Raw genomic sequence first — 16,077 nt, 5'->3', positions numbered from 1 at the left:
CTAAAACAAACTTGCACTTTTTCTAATATAATTGACAAAAAGGGATCTTTAAGGTATAGGAACAAGACCTACATAATACATATACTTGTCAAGAGGATTTCATTATACACAGACATAGAAATCCTTTTCCCATTTATCTAGTCTTCTTTTTGACCCAAGTTTAATGTTAATCCTGGTCAAATATACCTGCAAATTATTTAATTATCAATAATATGACTACTATTTGCTATTACAATAATAATAATAATATGGTACATTGCCAGGCTTAACATCTTCGAGAAAAAAATGATCTAAAACCTTTAAAATTTGACGGAAATTCAAGGAAAAAAGAAACGAAGAAAAAAAAGTGCATAATATGAGTGACAAGAATTTATAGATGTATCTTTTGGATTTAAGGAAGTGGTAAGAAATGATCATATAGAAAACAAAGAAGTACACGTAAATAGGATGAAATGAAAAATTAATGGAATCCAGAAACTTAAAGAAATCGGTGAACTCATTGCTTTAATAAAGATAATTACATAATTGTTTATATCTTTTCCAAAGTTAAAAAGTAAAAACAACGCATTAAAGATAAAATAAAACAAATTCTCACCGAGGTTTCTTTCAGAGAATATAGTTGATCAAGTTTTGTACACGACAACCTACTTACATGTATTCATCTAACAAATCAAAAGAAGCTGTTATCATTTTTCCTGTCTCTGGATATACTACAGTGAGAATTAATTCTGGCGTTTTGAATCTCATGGAACATTTAACACAACGATACTTAGACGATGTTAAAGGAGTATGTACAGTGACTTTTCCTACATATATACAGCCCGGTTCATCAATATATAAAATGCCTGGGTTTTTTGATTTATAAATTCCGAAAGAAATCTCTGTTTGGTTTGGATAGATGGGTATGTAAGTCACCTGTGAAGAATGTGTTTCAGCAGAAAGTGAATCTCCACACCGAACAAGCTTAGTAAATATATCTCTGCAGTAGTCTACTCCACAGATAGTTTTTTTCTTCATGGGATTGTGGATGCTTGGATTGAATATTTGAAATGTGTCGACACCAAAAGTGTATCTAGATAACCTCCGATCCTTAATTGGTGTTTCTCCGGCCATTAAAACTGCTCCTTTAAGTGCAGCTAAGCTTGGTTCCTCTGCTACAACTATCCGGTATTTAGGGAAAGCGTCCTTCATCGCATTTTGCAAAATTGGAGACTCGGAAAATCCTCCAACCATAAAAATCGTGACAATTCCTGAAAGCTTTGAAGAAGTAAGTAGTGTTTTCACATATCTGATTGTTTCATGACAAGCATGCTGAAAGAAACTGTTAAAAGTTGCATGGTCAATAAATAACTTGCTACATTGCACTTTGATACGGTCTTTGTATCCTGCCTCATTGATTCTACTCTTTAAATCTTCTCCAATTGTATATTCATATACATGAATAATAGAATAGGGAAGATTAAGTGAAATACGTTTAACAGGTAATTCGTTAATCCTACTGCCAAATGTTCGTTTCTTTATCTCGAATTCACGTAAAAGATCCAAGTAGTCGTCAGAATATTCTGCATAGTATTTCTTTAATACTAAATCCCCAAAAATTTTTCTCAAAAATTCTTTAAAGGTGTTTTCTAAGGTTATTCCTCCAACACCATGAATACGTTTGACAAGTTCCATTATTTTTCCATTTGGTAAAACTTCGAATGCAGTTAATTCAAGTGTCATGCCTAAAGTAAGAAAATAGTGTTTAATCAGAGATGGCATTGTCTGGTTCATCAATCTTTCAGTTGGGAAATTATCTCTCATAGAATTTATACTAAATATTAAAATTATTTAATAAATATGTTAACATATGCTTTTATCATTGTATGACCATTTTTTAAAGTATTCTTTTAAAAATATATCAGAGATTTTTTTTTTAAATTAAATTATTATATTTTTATTGTACAGAAATGCTGGAAAATTTAAGGGCATATGAGAGCACATAATAAAAAGAGACACCAGAATGAACTAAAAGTCTGTTCTAGTTACATATATATAGATAAACTGTGTATTATTTTTAAATCATGGATAATGAAAATAAAGGATAGGTTGGTACACAAGCGATGGCATGTAAAAGATAATGTAGGTATTATCTGCAAGAATCATATCTACGAATCAATAATACAGTTGTTAATCATAAATGTCCAGTCAAGCAGATAATTCGCTTTACTGATCACTGGAAAGCAGTTGACAAAAAAAAATCTGAATTGCCGATTGCTCTCTATTTATACAGAAATCGTATGCAACTTGATTTTAATTTTTGTCTCAAACGAGTGAAAACAAACTCTTTCTCTTCCTTTTTCTTTCTCACTCTCTCGATCCCTCTCGCACTCTCTCTGTGTGTATGTCAGTGTATATGAGGTGTGTTGGTATTTGTCTTTTCTAAGTATACCACCAGCGTCTAGAAGTAAGTATTTGCTGCCAGAATAAAAGAAAGGATCTTTTTCTTCTTCATCTGGAAGTTTACGCTTAGGTAGAATGCTACAGAAGTAAATCGACGCTGCATCAGACTTCAATTCAATCTTTGTATTGTTCTGACATATGCCGGCCTATGACATAAAAAAAAATTAAAATAAAAAAAAATATTTAAGCTTTGCTTTGAAAGCTTTTAATTTATTGTAAACCACTTACTTTTTCTGCCGCCATCCTAAAGAGATGTATTGCTGCATCATTCAAGTGCGACGGGACAATAAACACCCAGGCTATATCACCAAAAGATGCACGTTCTAGGTTCATCGCATTTAAGCAGTGCGTGTAAAGGTATTTTATTGCTATAGAGAGTACATCCACAGTTGGCATTTGTTTGCCCATATCATCTGTTATTACTTCCTTTATGACAAATGAAAAATGTTTATTTGTTAATGCAAACATCTCTGAATAAAAACTTTTCTCTTTGCTGGTAGAACTAACTTTCTATCATTAAAAGCAGGATTTTAAAGAGGTAAATAGACTGTTATCAAAGAAGCATGCATACATGTGCTGTATAGATGTCATGAAACTTCGATAAGAATCTAGGGAAATAATAGTAATCAAAGTGTTCCTTTTCATCTCGAAGCTCCATGTATTTAGCTTCTGCTTCATAACCGAATGCAACAAACATCTTGTCTTTGTCCAGTAAGAGCGTAGATGGGACTTTGGATGTTTTCAGACCCTTTTCAGTACACCAAAACGATGTCATTGATTGTAAAGGATCGCGATTTAAATCGTTCGTGGAGATGAAGGCATAACCAGAAAACGAATTTCCCATTTCTATTGAAGCTACAAATTGTGTCCTGTCCTTGATTATACTACTACAGGAAGAACAGGCAGGAGGTACTAAAACCAAAAACAATATTTATATCTTTATGAATTTAAAAGTATTATCATTTTTTTTATTTTCCTTTCGGTTGAAATGCATTGGTCTTATTGTATTATAATACATCAACGTCTTATACACTAGTACTTAAAACAACAATTATTGACCAGAGAGAGAGAGAGAGAGAGTGAGAGAGAGAGAGAGAGTGAGGGAGAGAGAGAGAGAGAGAGATTTTTTATTTTCTTTGTAAAAAGGTAACCATTCAAATACATGATAAAATTCAAATTACTTGGCTGATTTTCTTTGGTCTGTTTTATCTGTTGTTTCCGTCGCTGTTCTGTAAAAGTGATATATGACAAGAATTAAAATAACTATATTAAGTACTAATGTATTGCGATTTCTTTTTTTTTCAAGCCATTAATAATCTAAAATGTATGTGTAAGGCTTTCATAAGAATTGAATATATTTCTGCCTTTCCTTTTTTGCAATCGTTTTCGTTAAAGAAATATTTGCAATAAGCTTACTTTCATCAGGGTCATCCATTTTCTCGTATTTATCAAAGCAATTTTGCTGAAAGAGAAGTGCTCCCTCCATGACTGCCAGTTCTGCATTGTTTGGAATAATAACCGTCAATTCTGGGAAAGCATTCTTTATGACATCTTGTAAAATGAAGTTGTCTGAAAATCCCCCGACCATCAAGATTGTATTGACTTCTTTTAAGTAAGTTTGGTTTAACATTTCTTGCATTTGTTGCATTATGTCTTCACAAATCGGTTCAAAAAGACGCTTAAATGCTGAATAATTAATGTAGAGTTTTCCTTTTCCCCAGAAAACTGTATCTCTATGTTTTGTATTGTTTGTGAGTAAGTTTAAATCCGTACTCAATCGAAATCTACACTCTTCTGCAAATGAAACTGGTATTTTGAGAGTTATTTTTTGATTTGTTGGAAATTCACGAGTGAATAATCTTTTCCTGACTTCGAAGTTCCTGAATATGTTTGCATATTCTTTTGGGTGTTTTTGTTTGTATTGTTCAACAAAATCTTCCCCCACTATATCTGTCAAAATCTTTTCAAAAGCTTGATCAACGCCAATACTCCCAGACTGCAAACTCTCAACTATGTCTACTTTTGTTAATTTACCATTGCTCGTATGCTGACATAAGGTGATGTCGACACTTCCTCCTGAAATGAATGAAGTTTAAACTCTCATGTGGTTGTACAATGTACGTAGAATAAAAGATTTATACGATGGTATACATTTCTAATTACACATCTACTTAATATATTTTGATATTTTAATTGAAAAGTTAGAATCTGCTTTCAAAAGTCAAAAAAGATTTTTTTATTGGTCAGTTATATATATATACACATGACTCTAAAAAATCAGAACAAAGAATGGGAGGTCAAAAAGGTTCCATTAGCACTAGGGTTTATTTTATAAAATCTGTTTGCACTGATATTGTATAGAGGTCAAGTGTCATGAAAATAAAAAAAGGTTGATATATTGTCAATGCCATATATTAAATGATAAGATTTTAAAGTTTCCATTTTTTAATGACACCTACATGCTTGATTTACCTGTTTGAAAACAGACAATTTCTATTATCCCCGACGATGTTTCCTCCCCTGTTTATGACGTCATTAGAGACATAAATATCAAAACAATAGGCTCACCATACTATAACGCCCCGAGTCCATTTGACATGGCTCAATTCACGTTAGGTAATGACAGTGACGGCGAAATACCCGAAGTTGATTTGACACTGCATATACAGCCATACATGTTTAAACCTTTGGGTAGAGATCGTTTTACTAACAGTTTGTCAGAGAGTGATCATGAATCGCACTCGGAATCGGGAAGGGAATCACCGACAAGCTCTGAAGACGTCACTAGAGAACCTGTCAAGAGTTGGTATGTAGGTAAGGCCTAATTAATCTATTGTGTTTTTACATATATATTACGTTTAGCCACAAAAATAAAATGGCATGCATCAGTCTCCCTGGCGTATATATTTATTTTAGGAAAAATCTTAAGGTTTTTCTCCTTGTTCAAAATATGTAGAACTGATATCAGTAGTGGCGTCTTCTTATGACTTATGAGTGAAAAATTCTAGAGAGGGGTGTTAAATAACATAAAATAAATCAATTAATACTGGAATTTTAAAGTTACGTCTCCTTTTTTATTCATTTCTTTGCTAGTCAGATTTGTTTGCATGAACGTTCTATGATACAGTGTTTAACAATTTTTAACCAAACTCAAATTCGAGATTTATTATGCCCTCTCTTTAGGTGTAATTGTGGAAAATGTGTGGAAATGTCGACTAACAGGGAAAAACAAATGCTGCCGAAACACCAACAAAGTAAATGGAAAGATCGATGAGAAATCTCTCCAATGTATAACTGAGCATGAAGGTTTCATCGTAAATTGTTTAAATCATTATGCATTGGAGACTTCTTACTATGAATACATACATGATAATGGCAGACAAAATGAGAGAGAACCCGTCCATGAGTAAGTTTCATAGGCAGGTCAAGGGAGGGAGGTCTTCCTACCCAAGGAAATTTCAGCATTGTTGAAAACAGGGTTTCCCAAAGACCCAGGGGCCGGGGAATTTCCCTGCATATAATGACGTAATCCCCCAGTTACCCTGTAATCCAGTCTTAAACCCCTGTTAGCGGAAGAACCTACACCTTCTATTAAATTATTTTTAAATGTTCACTGCTAGCTATTTCAATTAATAGGGACAAACCTGTTGAAATATCAAAACATGAATTTAATTTTACACTTTACAATTCACAGAATAATGACAATTAAAAAAAGAGGTACACCCAGTCTCATGGAAAGTCCACTTTTCCTCACAATTTTGTCTTTCCTGTTCAGGCATCGTTTTCCTTTTCTTCCAAGTGATATGGCCACCTCTCACCTTTTCACTATCAAAATCTTTAGTACAAAGTACATGTAATAAATGATTAGGCGAATATTAAAAAAAGTGTTTGTTTGCCCTTTACCAACCCAGATTTTTTTTACATTGGGTAGGTAGGTAAGAGAAATATTTAATTTTCTCTTCTTAAAATTATAACAAGCACGAAGGTCACAATGCTTGACTGTGTCATTTTCCTATTGCTGCTCATCAAAAGGTTGTTTAGAAAAAAATTCCTTCTAAATTCCTTTGAAGGAATGTGTGTCCAAACGTCATGTAAAATTTAATCCCCAGTTTTAACCCCAAGCTAACCCCAGTGACCCTCTTTGAAGAAACTTGAATCCTCAGAATGTGTCGATTTCACATCCTATATTCTCACCAATGTCTAAGGCGGTAAGGGCTGCATGCACTAAATAAACAAAAAAGGTAGACCATTATATTTATAATTAACACTAGTCACTACTACATTAAGCATCTAAATGACCTCAACGAACTTTTTAAAATTGGGTTGAAATGACTCAATTAAAACAATTGTAAATGAAAAAAGCAATAAAATATTTTGAGTCGGGCTAATTTCGATAGGTCGGTCGGCTAAGGGCAAACAAACAATATTTTAATTTAGGCCTAAATAAGTGCACATATAGGATTATGTTGAGCATATCCTCTGCAATGTTTCAGACTTTACAGATATCTTGCCTACAGAAGATTTGTTCGGTGGGTTTATCATATTCTTGGGAAGAAGAATAGACGTATTCTTCCAGCCTTTTTTATGTATATTTGCATCCACAATTGTAGCAAGATGTAAATAATTGATCTAAACAGGAATCAAAAACTGTAAACTTTCTTTCCTTAGCAGGGTTATTGTCTTGTTCAGTATCCTGCTCCTCATTGTCACTTTCCGGAACCCAGTCTGAGTCTATGTCATAGTCATCCCCTTCATCTGTGGATGTCAGGAAGCTGTTGTCAAGATATTCAGCAACATGGTTGCAACTCTCTTCAGTCTGAGTTCCTGTAGAAATTTTTTCCACATCAGGAAGAGATAAAATGTTTATTTCTGTTTGTAGTTTTACCGGGCGTCGCTTCTAAAATAAACCCAAAGAATCAAATTAATGGATAGGGGAAGTGCAACAAACATTTGATCTTGTACAGTATATCAATCATGTCATCATGATATATATTCTTATTAATAGGTTTACTGGTTATATTGATATTAAGATATTGGTATGAATATAATGAAAAATTCAATAAATATGAGTATATGTTATATAACATGCACATCATAAGAAATGTCGAAAACTCAAATTATAATTTTTTACCCCTTTAGATCCAGACCTCCCCTTTCCTAAAGAATAAAAGGAGCAGCCATAAATATTTAAGTAAACTTACAACTACATCGTATGTTGTCTTGGACATTGTGGAATAGCACTGAACATGCTGAACATTTGTTTCTTTAAAATTTGCTGGACAGACTGTGTCACCTGATCTTTGATCATCTTGTGCTTGTGGGAATTCATCATTGTCAATATGACTGGCATCTAAAATCTGCAATGCATCAATGCTCATCTATATTAAGCAAGCAATTGAATAATATATAAATATACACTTATGCATTATACAGTGGCAGATCCAAGAATCTTGAAAAAAAGGGGGGACCAGTTTGGGGTTAGGTAGATAGAATGTTCTATCGTTAAAATGATAAATGTCCTAAGGACCCGGTTTAACATGATACTTTAAGGGGTATATGGTCACACCAAAAAAAATTTAATTAAATCATATATATTTTGGACACAAGGGGGGGGGGGGGGGTCTGAACCTCCATTTACATCCCCCGCCCCTCTAAATCCGCCAGTGCATTATACATGTTACATGTTATATCATACGTGTTAAAATACACGTTGCCTTGTTTATATACACATAGATATTCGTGATATGATTCGCCACTTTTGTGTTAAAAATACATTCGTGATCAAAATAAATGACTAGGAATGCATATGCCTAAATAAAAAAAATTACTACTGACCACTGTTAACACTTTGTTAATCAGTTCCGAAAAAACATTGTTACTATGTTTACGTTTTGAAGATGAGATGTGCATATGTTGTTCGAATTTCCTCTACTTGTTTTTATCAATATTTGATGTCACCCTAAATAACCAGATTTCTATATTGCAAGTTATTAAAATGTTTTAAAAAGTGGTTTTCAAAATTATTTTCTTACGTTATAGCGTCTTCTTTTGGTGATTTTCGCAAGGGCTTTTGACTTGAAACGACCAACCATGCTAACATCTGGCCTGTCGATTTCATGTTCCTGAGACGTGGGGCTAGCTGATCTTTTAACTGATATTCTTTTTTTCTTGGGATCCGTGTAATCGAATAGAGATGGCATAGCTCCTGATTTCAAGATCTTGTTTTTTAACTGAAACTCTATGTTGTTCGAGAATTGATCGTTGTCAAAATGTCATTCACGAAGTTTACTGTATTAAGTAGGATGAAAACCGTCTCTTCTCAATTTGAGAGTCCAAATTTTTATAAATTTTGGATCTTTCGGAAACAAATACAGGCTTATTCCCTGGCCAGATTTTATCATGCAGTTTAGTGCAGCACATTGCACCATATTTTCACAAAATTAACAAGAATTTAACTCTTACGCATTACCTTCTTCTTCTGCGTCTCTTGGGCGAGTGTCTCTAATGACGTCATCTTCTCGAAGGGAGATAACTTGGTTGTAAAGAGATGGTTTACGGTGCAGGTGGATATTTAATACCAGTTTAAATGGTTTATTGCTTTTAATAAGCAAATTATATCCAGCATTTTATTTTGATAATATTTGCAAAGTGTCTAAACCAGAAAAACTTAGATTTTCATATATCTTTCTACTTGACCTTTAATGAAAGGAAATAACATGTATGAACATCTAGAGACCTAAAAAGTCTCAAAATGACTCATATAAAGCATTTCATTAAAAAATCCAGTGTCAAAAATTTTTGGCGGTGTGATGATGTTGTTAAAGATAATAAATTATCTGAAAGAAAATTTCACTGAAAACTGCGTAGTTTGAAAAATAAAATACTGAAAAATGCACAAATTAAACACTACAGCTGACATAATTGAAAATAATATAAAGGAGACGATAACTGCATGCAGTTTGAATGGTCTAATACGTTTAAATTTATTGCAACAATGCCTTTTTTCAAAACTATTCAGGGTCAGATTTGTTCAACATAATATGTCAAGTTGAGGTACTTGACGTTTTGAATTGAATATTTTTTGAATTTCTTCAGAAAAATGCACGTGTTTGAGAATGTATTGTTCAGTAGTCATCAAACTCGTACATAGTACAAATTAAAAAAAAAAACTCTTTTACAATTTACTTACAAGTAGTCTATGATTTTTTCTATAAGTATGTTATAAGTGCCTGGGAATCTCGTAAGTAAAACCGTTAATCTTTGGCTGTTAGCGAGAAGAAATTCAAGCTGACTAACTATAAAGTTCTTTATTTTCAAAATGTCAGGTTATTCTTGCTGACAGAATTCGTTGTATCATTCGTTAAACTATTATGTAAGCAAATTCCTAATTTTTGTAGAGCTACAAATCAACAAAAACTTTTTTTGAATAATTTAAGCTAAATTACAATGATTCGTCATTGAAAAATGCTTGCTTTTAAGATTACATTTTTTTATGAAATAAACCTATCTTTTATATAATTTTGGAGAAAATAGAACTTTGATGTATAACTGGTTGTCATAATAATTTTGATATTTTTTGTATTTTCTTAAAGACGCATTTTGAATTTATAACGAAAAATGCCCACCCCACTGTCTCCATTATTTAAATTTCTCACGGTCTTTTGTCAGCAAGGCAGAATACTGTATAAAATAATGTAACACTTTTTATGACATTCAGTGAAGTCCATTAAGTTAATGTCATTTATAATTTAAATTCAATAGAAATCATTGACTATGGATTGTTTTGTATAGCTCTTAAGTTTAGCGGAAATTAAAAAAAAATACTGAATACAGGGTTATTTTCGCCGCCCGTTTTATTTTCGCCCTTTCACCCTTGCAAACAATTTTGGCCTGTTTAAGATTCGTCCAGTCACAGTTTTGTTTAAAACATTATATTGTATTCTTTGAATTCGCCACTTTTAAATTCGCCCACTGGAGGTAAAGCGAAAAGGACAAAAATAAAATGGGGGCGAACATTTCCAAGTATACAGTATATTGCTCACCTTATCATTAATATTATAGAAATCAAAATTAAACACAATTAAACATTTCAAATTTGGTACTACCTGTGTCAAGAGCAATGTATTTACAGGCGTTTTGATCATTGCTTCTTTGTTCTTTATTGAAGTGCTTGTACCACAACATGGCCGCCTCTGGCTCGGAAACAAGGGTAAGCTGATCTATTGGTATTCCAGCCTAAGAATAAAAAAAAAACAGAAATGAATAATGACGCTATTTAACAAGAACATTTACTTAGTGTGAATTGACGTGTGGTCAATATTTCTGTCTGTCTGTTTGTCCGAAAAAATGCATAACCTTATCCATAACTTTTTACAGTGGATCAATCTTTGGCTTTCATATTTCACATGTGTATTCCATGCGACAAGATATTATAAAGGTTACACCAATTTTGACCGTTTGGCCTTCATCTTGAAGTTTGACCTACTTTTACAATGAAATACAACACACCTAAAAGATCAGTGTTTTACGAACATCTTGTTCTAAAATTGCATGTACAATAGATGGGTTTTCATTTCTTTCTGACGAATTGTAATTTTTTGTATTTTGAGTAATCTTCATCATTTAAACTGTAAGTAGGGAAAAACTTACTTCAACCGCCGCTTTTTCTATTAAAAGTTTTTTAGCATCACTCCAAATCTTGGGAATCATCAATATCCATGCTATATCATCCTTTCTGCAAAATGTTCTTCTTTTCTCCAAAGTGTTAATAAAATGATCTTTGAAATATCTTACTGCATTTGAAAAGACCAAGACAGCTGATAATTTTTTCCCTGTAACATCAGCTATTTCTTGTCTGGTCATTTGCTAAAATAAAATTTGAATTACATGTGCTAAAGAACTTTTCAAAATTAAAAAAAAGACTGAAAATTAAAAAAGGAAAGCAATACAGCAATAAAAGGTGCATTCAAAAAGTATTGAAAATCAGGCTCAGTTAGTAATATGTATATATATGTTGGTAATCACTGGTTTGAAACAATCAAGTTGCTTTGACACTTTAATCATTTAAGTTCTTAGTCCTATTGAATTCTTTGCCTCAATAAAAAAAAACCTTGAAAATGGTTATCAGTGAAAAAAACATGTTTAAACCCAGTTAGAATACCTTTTCTTTGGCAATGTCGTTGAACAGCATCTTAAATCTGCAAAAGTAGTAAAAATTCAAGTGCTGTCCATCCTCTGCAAGATCACAATACCTTTTCTCTGCATCAAATCCAAATGCAACAAAATTTCTATCCTCGTCTAACAGAATGTTGCTTGGCGTCTTATATGAAATAAATTCCCTACTTAGACCATCCCAGGTAGAAAATTGTATTTCAACTGGCTCTTGTTTTAGTTGATCATGTGTGGCAAAAGCGTAGCCAGAAAAAATGTTGCCAATGTCTATTGCTACTTCCATCTTGCCTTCACCTATTTAACATAAAAAGAAAATTATTCGGGAGCATGGGTGAGATGATATCTAATAGTGACAGAAGGAATCAATTACATGCATGTTTATGAAACTATAAAACGCAGTTAGAAGAAATGTATTATGCTTTTAATATTTTTCTGGTGTAAATATTTTTGTTTTGGTATAAAGGAACAAGAATTAAACTTATATTCATGTATGAAGGCAAAATAATATTTCTCACGTAAAAAGCAAAGATATCTTTAAAAAATAATGTACATTGATTTTGAATAATCACACTCCATAAAACCAACATTTTTCATTATTTAGTTCCACTTTAATTTTCAATCTGCTTGGTATTTCGTCATCTGCTTTTGCTAAGTTTTCTATCACACTTGTGAATATTTGTGGAAGGGCACACTTTTGTTCCGATTCTGCAAATGTTGATTTCGAGCGAAACTTAACTACCAGGGCTAAAATTTCAAGATTTGGCTTTAGAGTGTCTGCAGTGCAAGGTATTTCGCTATTTGTATTAGTGCTCACATGAATAACAGTTCAATAAATTCTTACTTTATTTATGATCACAAGCATTGATAACAATAGAGGTAAAAATACTACAGATAATTTTCTTCTTTTTGAATACGGAAAAAAGAAATGTACGTCGTTAAATTAAACTGCTTTTTCAGAAGGTCTGATACTTGTAAGTAGGTAATTTCATACGTTATTTTTAATAACTACAGTACTATAAAACTATTCTAAGTGTTTACTTACAAGTCTCTTTCTGATTCTGCTGGTTCTGCATAAGTTTTGTGTCAATAACGATTCCAATTCTCATAAGGTTAACTTCTGATTTTAGATAAGTAAACAACAATAAACGTTTCATTACAGTCAAAATAACCCCGTCTTCCGCCACTAACTCGGTATATTTTACGCCAGTTTTAGTTTTTAAAATAAAGTGAATGGAGTTCCCTGCATCTTGAATGCCTTGCATTTCATAGTGACCCAATTTTGCAAGCTGAACATTAATCTCTCTTTCTTTTTCATCAACAGTTTCTGTGAGCATACTTGCAAATGAAGAAAATGCTGTTTCCTTTGGATGGATGATATTACCTTTTGCCATAACCCATATATTCTCGTTTACTAAAAAAATCAAGTGTTAATATTATTCAGAATTAAAGTAACACAACAATCTTGAATGCTGTGTTTTGAGATTCAAAATGAGATTTTCATAAATCATGTTTTTCTTGAACCGATATTCGTCAGAATTTTACATTATTTGTGCATTTGCTTTCAAGCTATCAAATTGCACTTCCTGGGTACACTGTACGGTAATATCAAATTCCTATAATGTTACCCAAGAGCATATATTGCATCACAAGTAATTTTAAGATAATTAGATATGCTGTAAAAGACATTGATTCCTTGAAAGGATATTCAATTTTTTCAAATGACCTTCAGTTGTTAAACCGTAAATGGATAGGTTATGAAATAAATCCGTCAGAAGAACGTCAACATCACATGTAGATTCCCCAAAACGCCACGTCAGATGAGAATGGGAATGGAATTTTGCTGCTTTGTACAATTTATCTGCTTCTTCGGTCTCTGCAATGGAAGGAATATACAATGTAATCAAATATGCATGCATGTCCATCTTATACTTACATTACATTACAATCCGGGCACGAAAAAAAAAATCATAGACGAATGAACAGACAGAGGGACATGAACCTTATAACAAAATACTTTCTGTCTATAGATAGATCTGAAGATTGGTGCAAGAAATAAATACTCACGTAACGCACGGACTTGTCTACTAAATTCAAGACAATACTCTTTGAGATTGTAGATATACCCATGAACTCTCACTTCATCGACACCTTGATTTTCTAATATTTGTGTTATTTCGTGTCTTCCAAATATACACTGAAATATCCATTCAATGTTCTTCTCCAGTGTATAATTGTTTTCGATGAAAAACATCATCACTAGATTCCCTGGCTTGATTTCTATTATGGTTATGTTGTTGTCTTTTATAACAGGATCTTTGTTGATTTCCTCAATCTTCAAGTTACTTGCACTTTCTGCCAAGTCTTGAAATGCAGGATCGTCTGATCGAAGAACAACTTTCACTGAAATAAGAATTTTTCTTTTTTTTTTAAATTATTACACAATGAAAAGTTTCCGGAAGCAGTTATTATTTACACGTTTATACATATACATATTATTTGTTTATCTGCATAATGGTTATTATATGATTGGTACATGTCTATTAATGTCAAGAAAGAGTGTATACTACATTTCGTATTCGCATTATTTCATGAACAAGGAGGAACTTTATCTTGAACTTAATGATATTTAGTATCAAGTCTTGAAATTGCAACGAAAGATACTCACAATATCCTGACGAAGTACATTCAAATACTTTGCGTTCGTCTAGTAAGTGACACAGTATGACCTTATTGTTCTTTCCTTTTATATCAAAAGTTACTGGCCCCCTGAACGACGATCCACAATTAATTTCCATTGAATTGTCTTCTCCAACTTGAATTGCAGCTACTAGAGGACAATCTTTAAAAATGGAAAAGAGATACATGTATAATCTAGATTCCCTGGAACTCACAGTTGTTCTTTCATTCCAATTATTGTTTTCCAATTCGAGTTTAAAATTCAATAATTATTACACAACACTAATCGATACCCCCCAAAATATCAAATTAAACAATGAAATAGTTAACAAAACCTTAACTCTTTTATTTGCATTTTTTACAAGTAACTCAATTAGAAATGGTTTTGATAGTTGATGTTAAGACGTATTATCAATGATGTGTACTCTCTTTATCTTTGACATTACCAAAATTGTTTACTCTGGCTGAAGCAATTTCTTTTTTAAATTTAAGTCCAATGTCCTGAAATCTTGGGCGAATGCTCATTCTATTCGCAATTTCCATCAGGACGGATAGAAGTATATTGCTGTCGTTATCAGATATCCTTTCATCTAGGCTATTTTCTATTTTATCTTGCCAAATCTTCAATAATCGTAATATGTCATCAGCCATTCCGATACATCTATCTGGAATTTTTTCTGTAGAATTCCATCCAATAGTAGGTGAACCAAAAAAGCAATCACAAACGCCTGACCTAAATATATCGCACAGAACTGTGAATTTCAATCATTCAGTTCTCTGAAGGACTTTCTAGAAGAATCCGAGACCTTGTCAAATGATATCTTTGATCGAAGGTCTTCAAATCTTTTGAACTTAAGCTGAAGAATATTACGTAAAAGTTTTTTGCATGGTGTATTGAGACATGTTCTCAGTGCTTCAAATCTCTCTTCATCACTTTTATACTCGTCTTCACTCATTATGTTTGTCTTATTTCAGCTGCTCTAGAAACAGAACCAAATCTTTTCTATTCTTCTTTGCTTGGCAAAATCACTTCACTGATTCTAAAATTCTAATGACCTGGTAAATATTAAAATAAAAAGAAATGTACAAATAATGCATACATAATACCCATAACACTGTGCCGGATAATCATGCCACTTCAAAAGTGGCATTTTGGCGCCCGCAAATTCTCATTTCACATAAAAACCATGTATACCAAGTAGTAGACCATCACTCATAGAGTTCATAACTACCTTTGTTACAGGTAAATCTCACCTGTCAGGTGAGATAATCACCTTTGAACAAAAAATTCCCATGGGAAAAATAAAGTTCCTATAGGAAAAATAAAATTCCTGAGGGATATTATCAAAATTCTGCAGGATTTCTTAATTTCCTGTGGGATATTTAAGAAATCCTACAGGAAATTAAATTACTATGGGAGAATTTAATCTCCTTTAGGAATACAATTTCCTATAGGAGAGACAAAAAATCCCTTAGGAAAAATGTATCCAATAGGATTTCTTAAATTGCTGTAGGATTCTCTTTTTCGGTCAGAAATTCCTGTAGGAATTTTTTTTTCATTTTTGAATTATTTACTTGCTCCTAAGGGAGAAATATATCCTGTAGGAAATTTTAAATTCCTATAGGATTTCTTCTTCTCCTATATGAATTTGATTCAACTGCATTTAGCTACAGCTAAAAATCAGCAGTATACCTAATATTGTGTCAACATGGTCCAAAGAAAGAATCACTTTGAAAAAAATATAGATTGAAACACACATTTACAGATGAATATTGATAAATTATAAC

At 32.5% G+C, this 16,077-nt stretch overlaps 2 protein-coding genes and 1 pseudogene across 2 annotated transcripts; 1 reads left to right on the top strand and 2 right to left on the bottom strand.

The window, feature by feature from the left end:
* Positions 1-490: 490 nt before the first annotated feature.
* Positions 491-11,252, bottom strand: LOC134234567 (heat shock 70 kDa protein 12A-like). The gene is made up of 8 exons (XM_062716652.1): positions 11,092-11,252; positions 10,548-10,677; positions 3,859-4,518; positions 3,624-3,671; positions 3,014-3,354; positions 2,671-2,868; positions 2,432-2,588; positions 491-1,724 (listed from the first exon to the last, which is right to left on the bottom strand). The coding sequence occupies exons 1-8, from the start codon at positions 11,149-11,151 to the stop codon at positions 649-651; spliced, it is 2,670 nt and encodes an 889-aa protein (XP_062572636.1). The 5' UTR covers positions 11,152-11,252; the 3' UTR covers positions 491-648.
* Positions 5,040-7,062, top strand: LOC134234564 (uncharacterized; annotated as a pseudogene).
* A 341-nt stretch (positions 11,253-11,593) lies between the features above and the next one.
* LOC134234563 (uncharacterized) lies at positions 11,594-14,488 on the bottom strand. The gene is made up of 5 exons (XM_062716648.1): positions 14,279-14,488; positions 13,678-14,013; positions 13,337-13,486; positions 12,656-13,024; positions 11,594-11,907 (listed from the first exon to the last, which is right to left on the bottom strand). The coding sequence occupies exons 1-5, from the start codon at positions 14,475-14,477 to the stop codon at positions 11,594-11,596; spliced, it is 1,368 nt and encodes a 455-aa protein (XP_062572632.1). The 5' UTR covers positions 14,478-14,488.
* Positions 14,489-16,077: the final 1,589 nt, after the last annotated feature.

This window comes from Saccostrea cucullata, unplaced genomic scaffold (assembly GCF_032062105.1).
Source record: "Saccostrea cucullata isolate Sc308-1 unplaced genomic scaffold, CSIRO_AGI_Scuc_v1 ctg3808, whole genome shotgun sequence".
Lineage (NCBI taxonomy): Eukaryota > Metazoa > Mollusca > Bivalvia > Ostreida > Ostreidae > Saccostrea > Saccostrea cuccullata.
The sequence above is the reverse complement of the archived record's forward strand: the minus strand, read 5'-3'. Positions and strand labels throughout refer to the sequence as shown.

Bases quoted from the DNA above. Each gene is read 5' to 3' on its own strand.
- LOC134234567 (XM_062716652.1), bottom strand. From the start codon at position 11,151: ATGATTCCCAAGATTTGGAGTGATGCTAAAAAACTTTTAATAGAAAAA. The intron at 10,678-11,091 runs GTAAGTTTTTCC...TTTTATTCTTAG, and splicing joins TAGAAAAAGCGGCGGTTGAA to GCTGGAATACCAATAGATCA. The intron at 1,725-2,431 runs GTATACTTAGAA...TTCTTACTTTAG, and splicing joins CTTACTTCTAGACGCTGGTG to GCATGACACTTGAATTAACT.
- LOC134234563 (XM_062716648.1), bottom strand. From the start codon at position 14,477: ATGTATCTCTTTTCCATTTTTAAAGATTGTCCTCTAGTAGCTGCAATT. The intron at 14,014-14,278 runs GTGAGTATCTTT...TTCTTATTTCAG, and splicing joins ATGTACTTCGTCAGGATATT to TGAAAGTTGTTCTTCGATCA. The intron at 13,025-13,336 runs GTCATTTGAAAA...TGATTTTTTTAG, and splicing joins TTACGGTTTAACAACTGAAG to TAAACGAGAATATATGGGTT.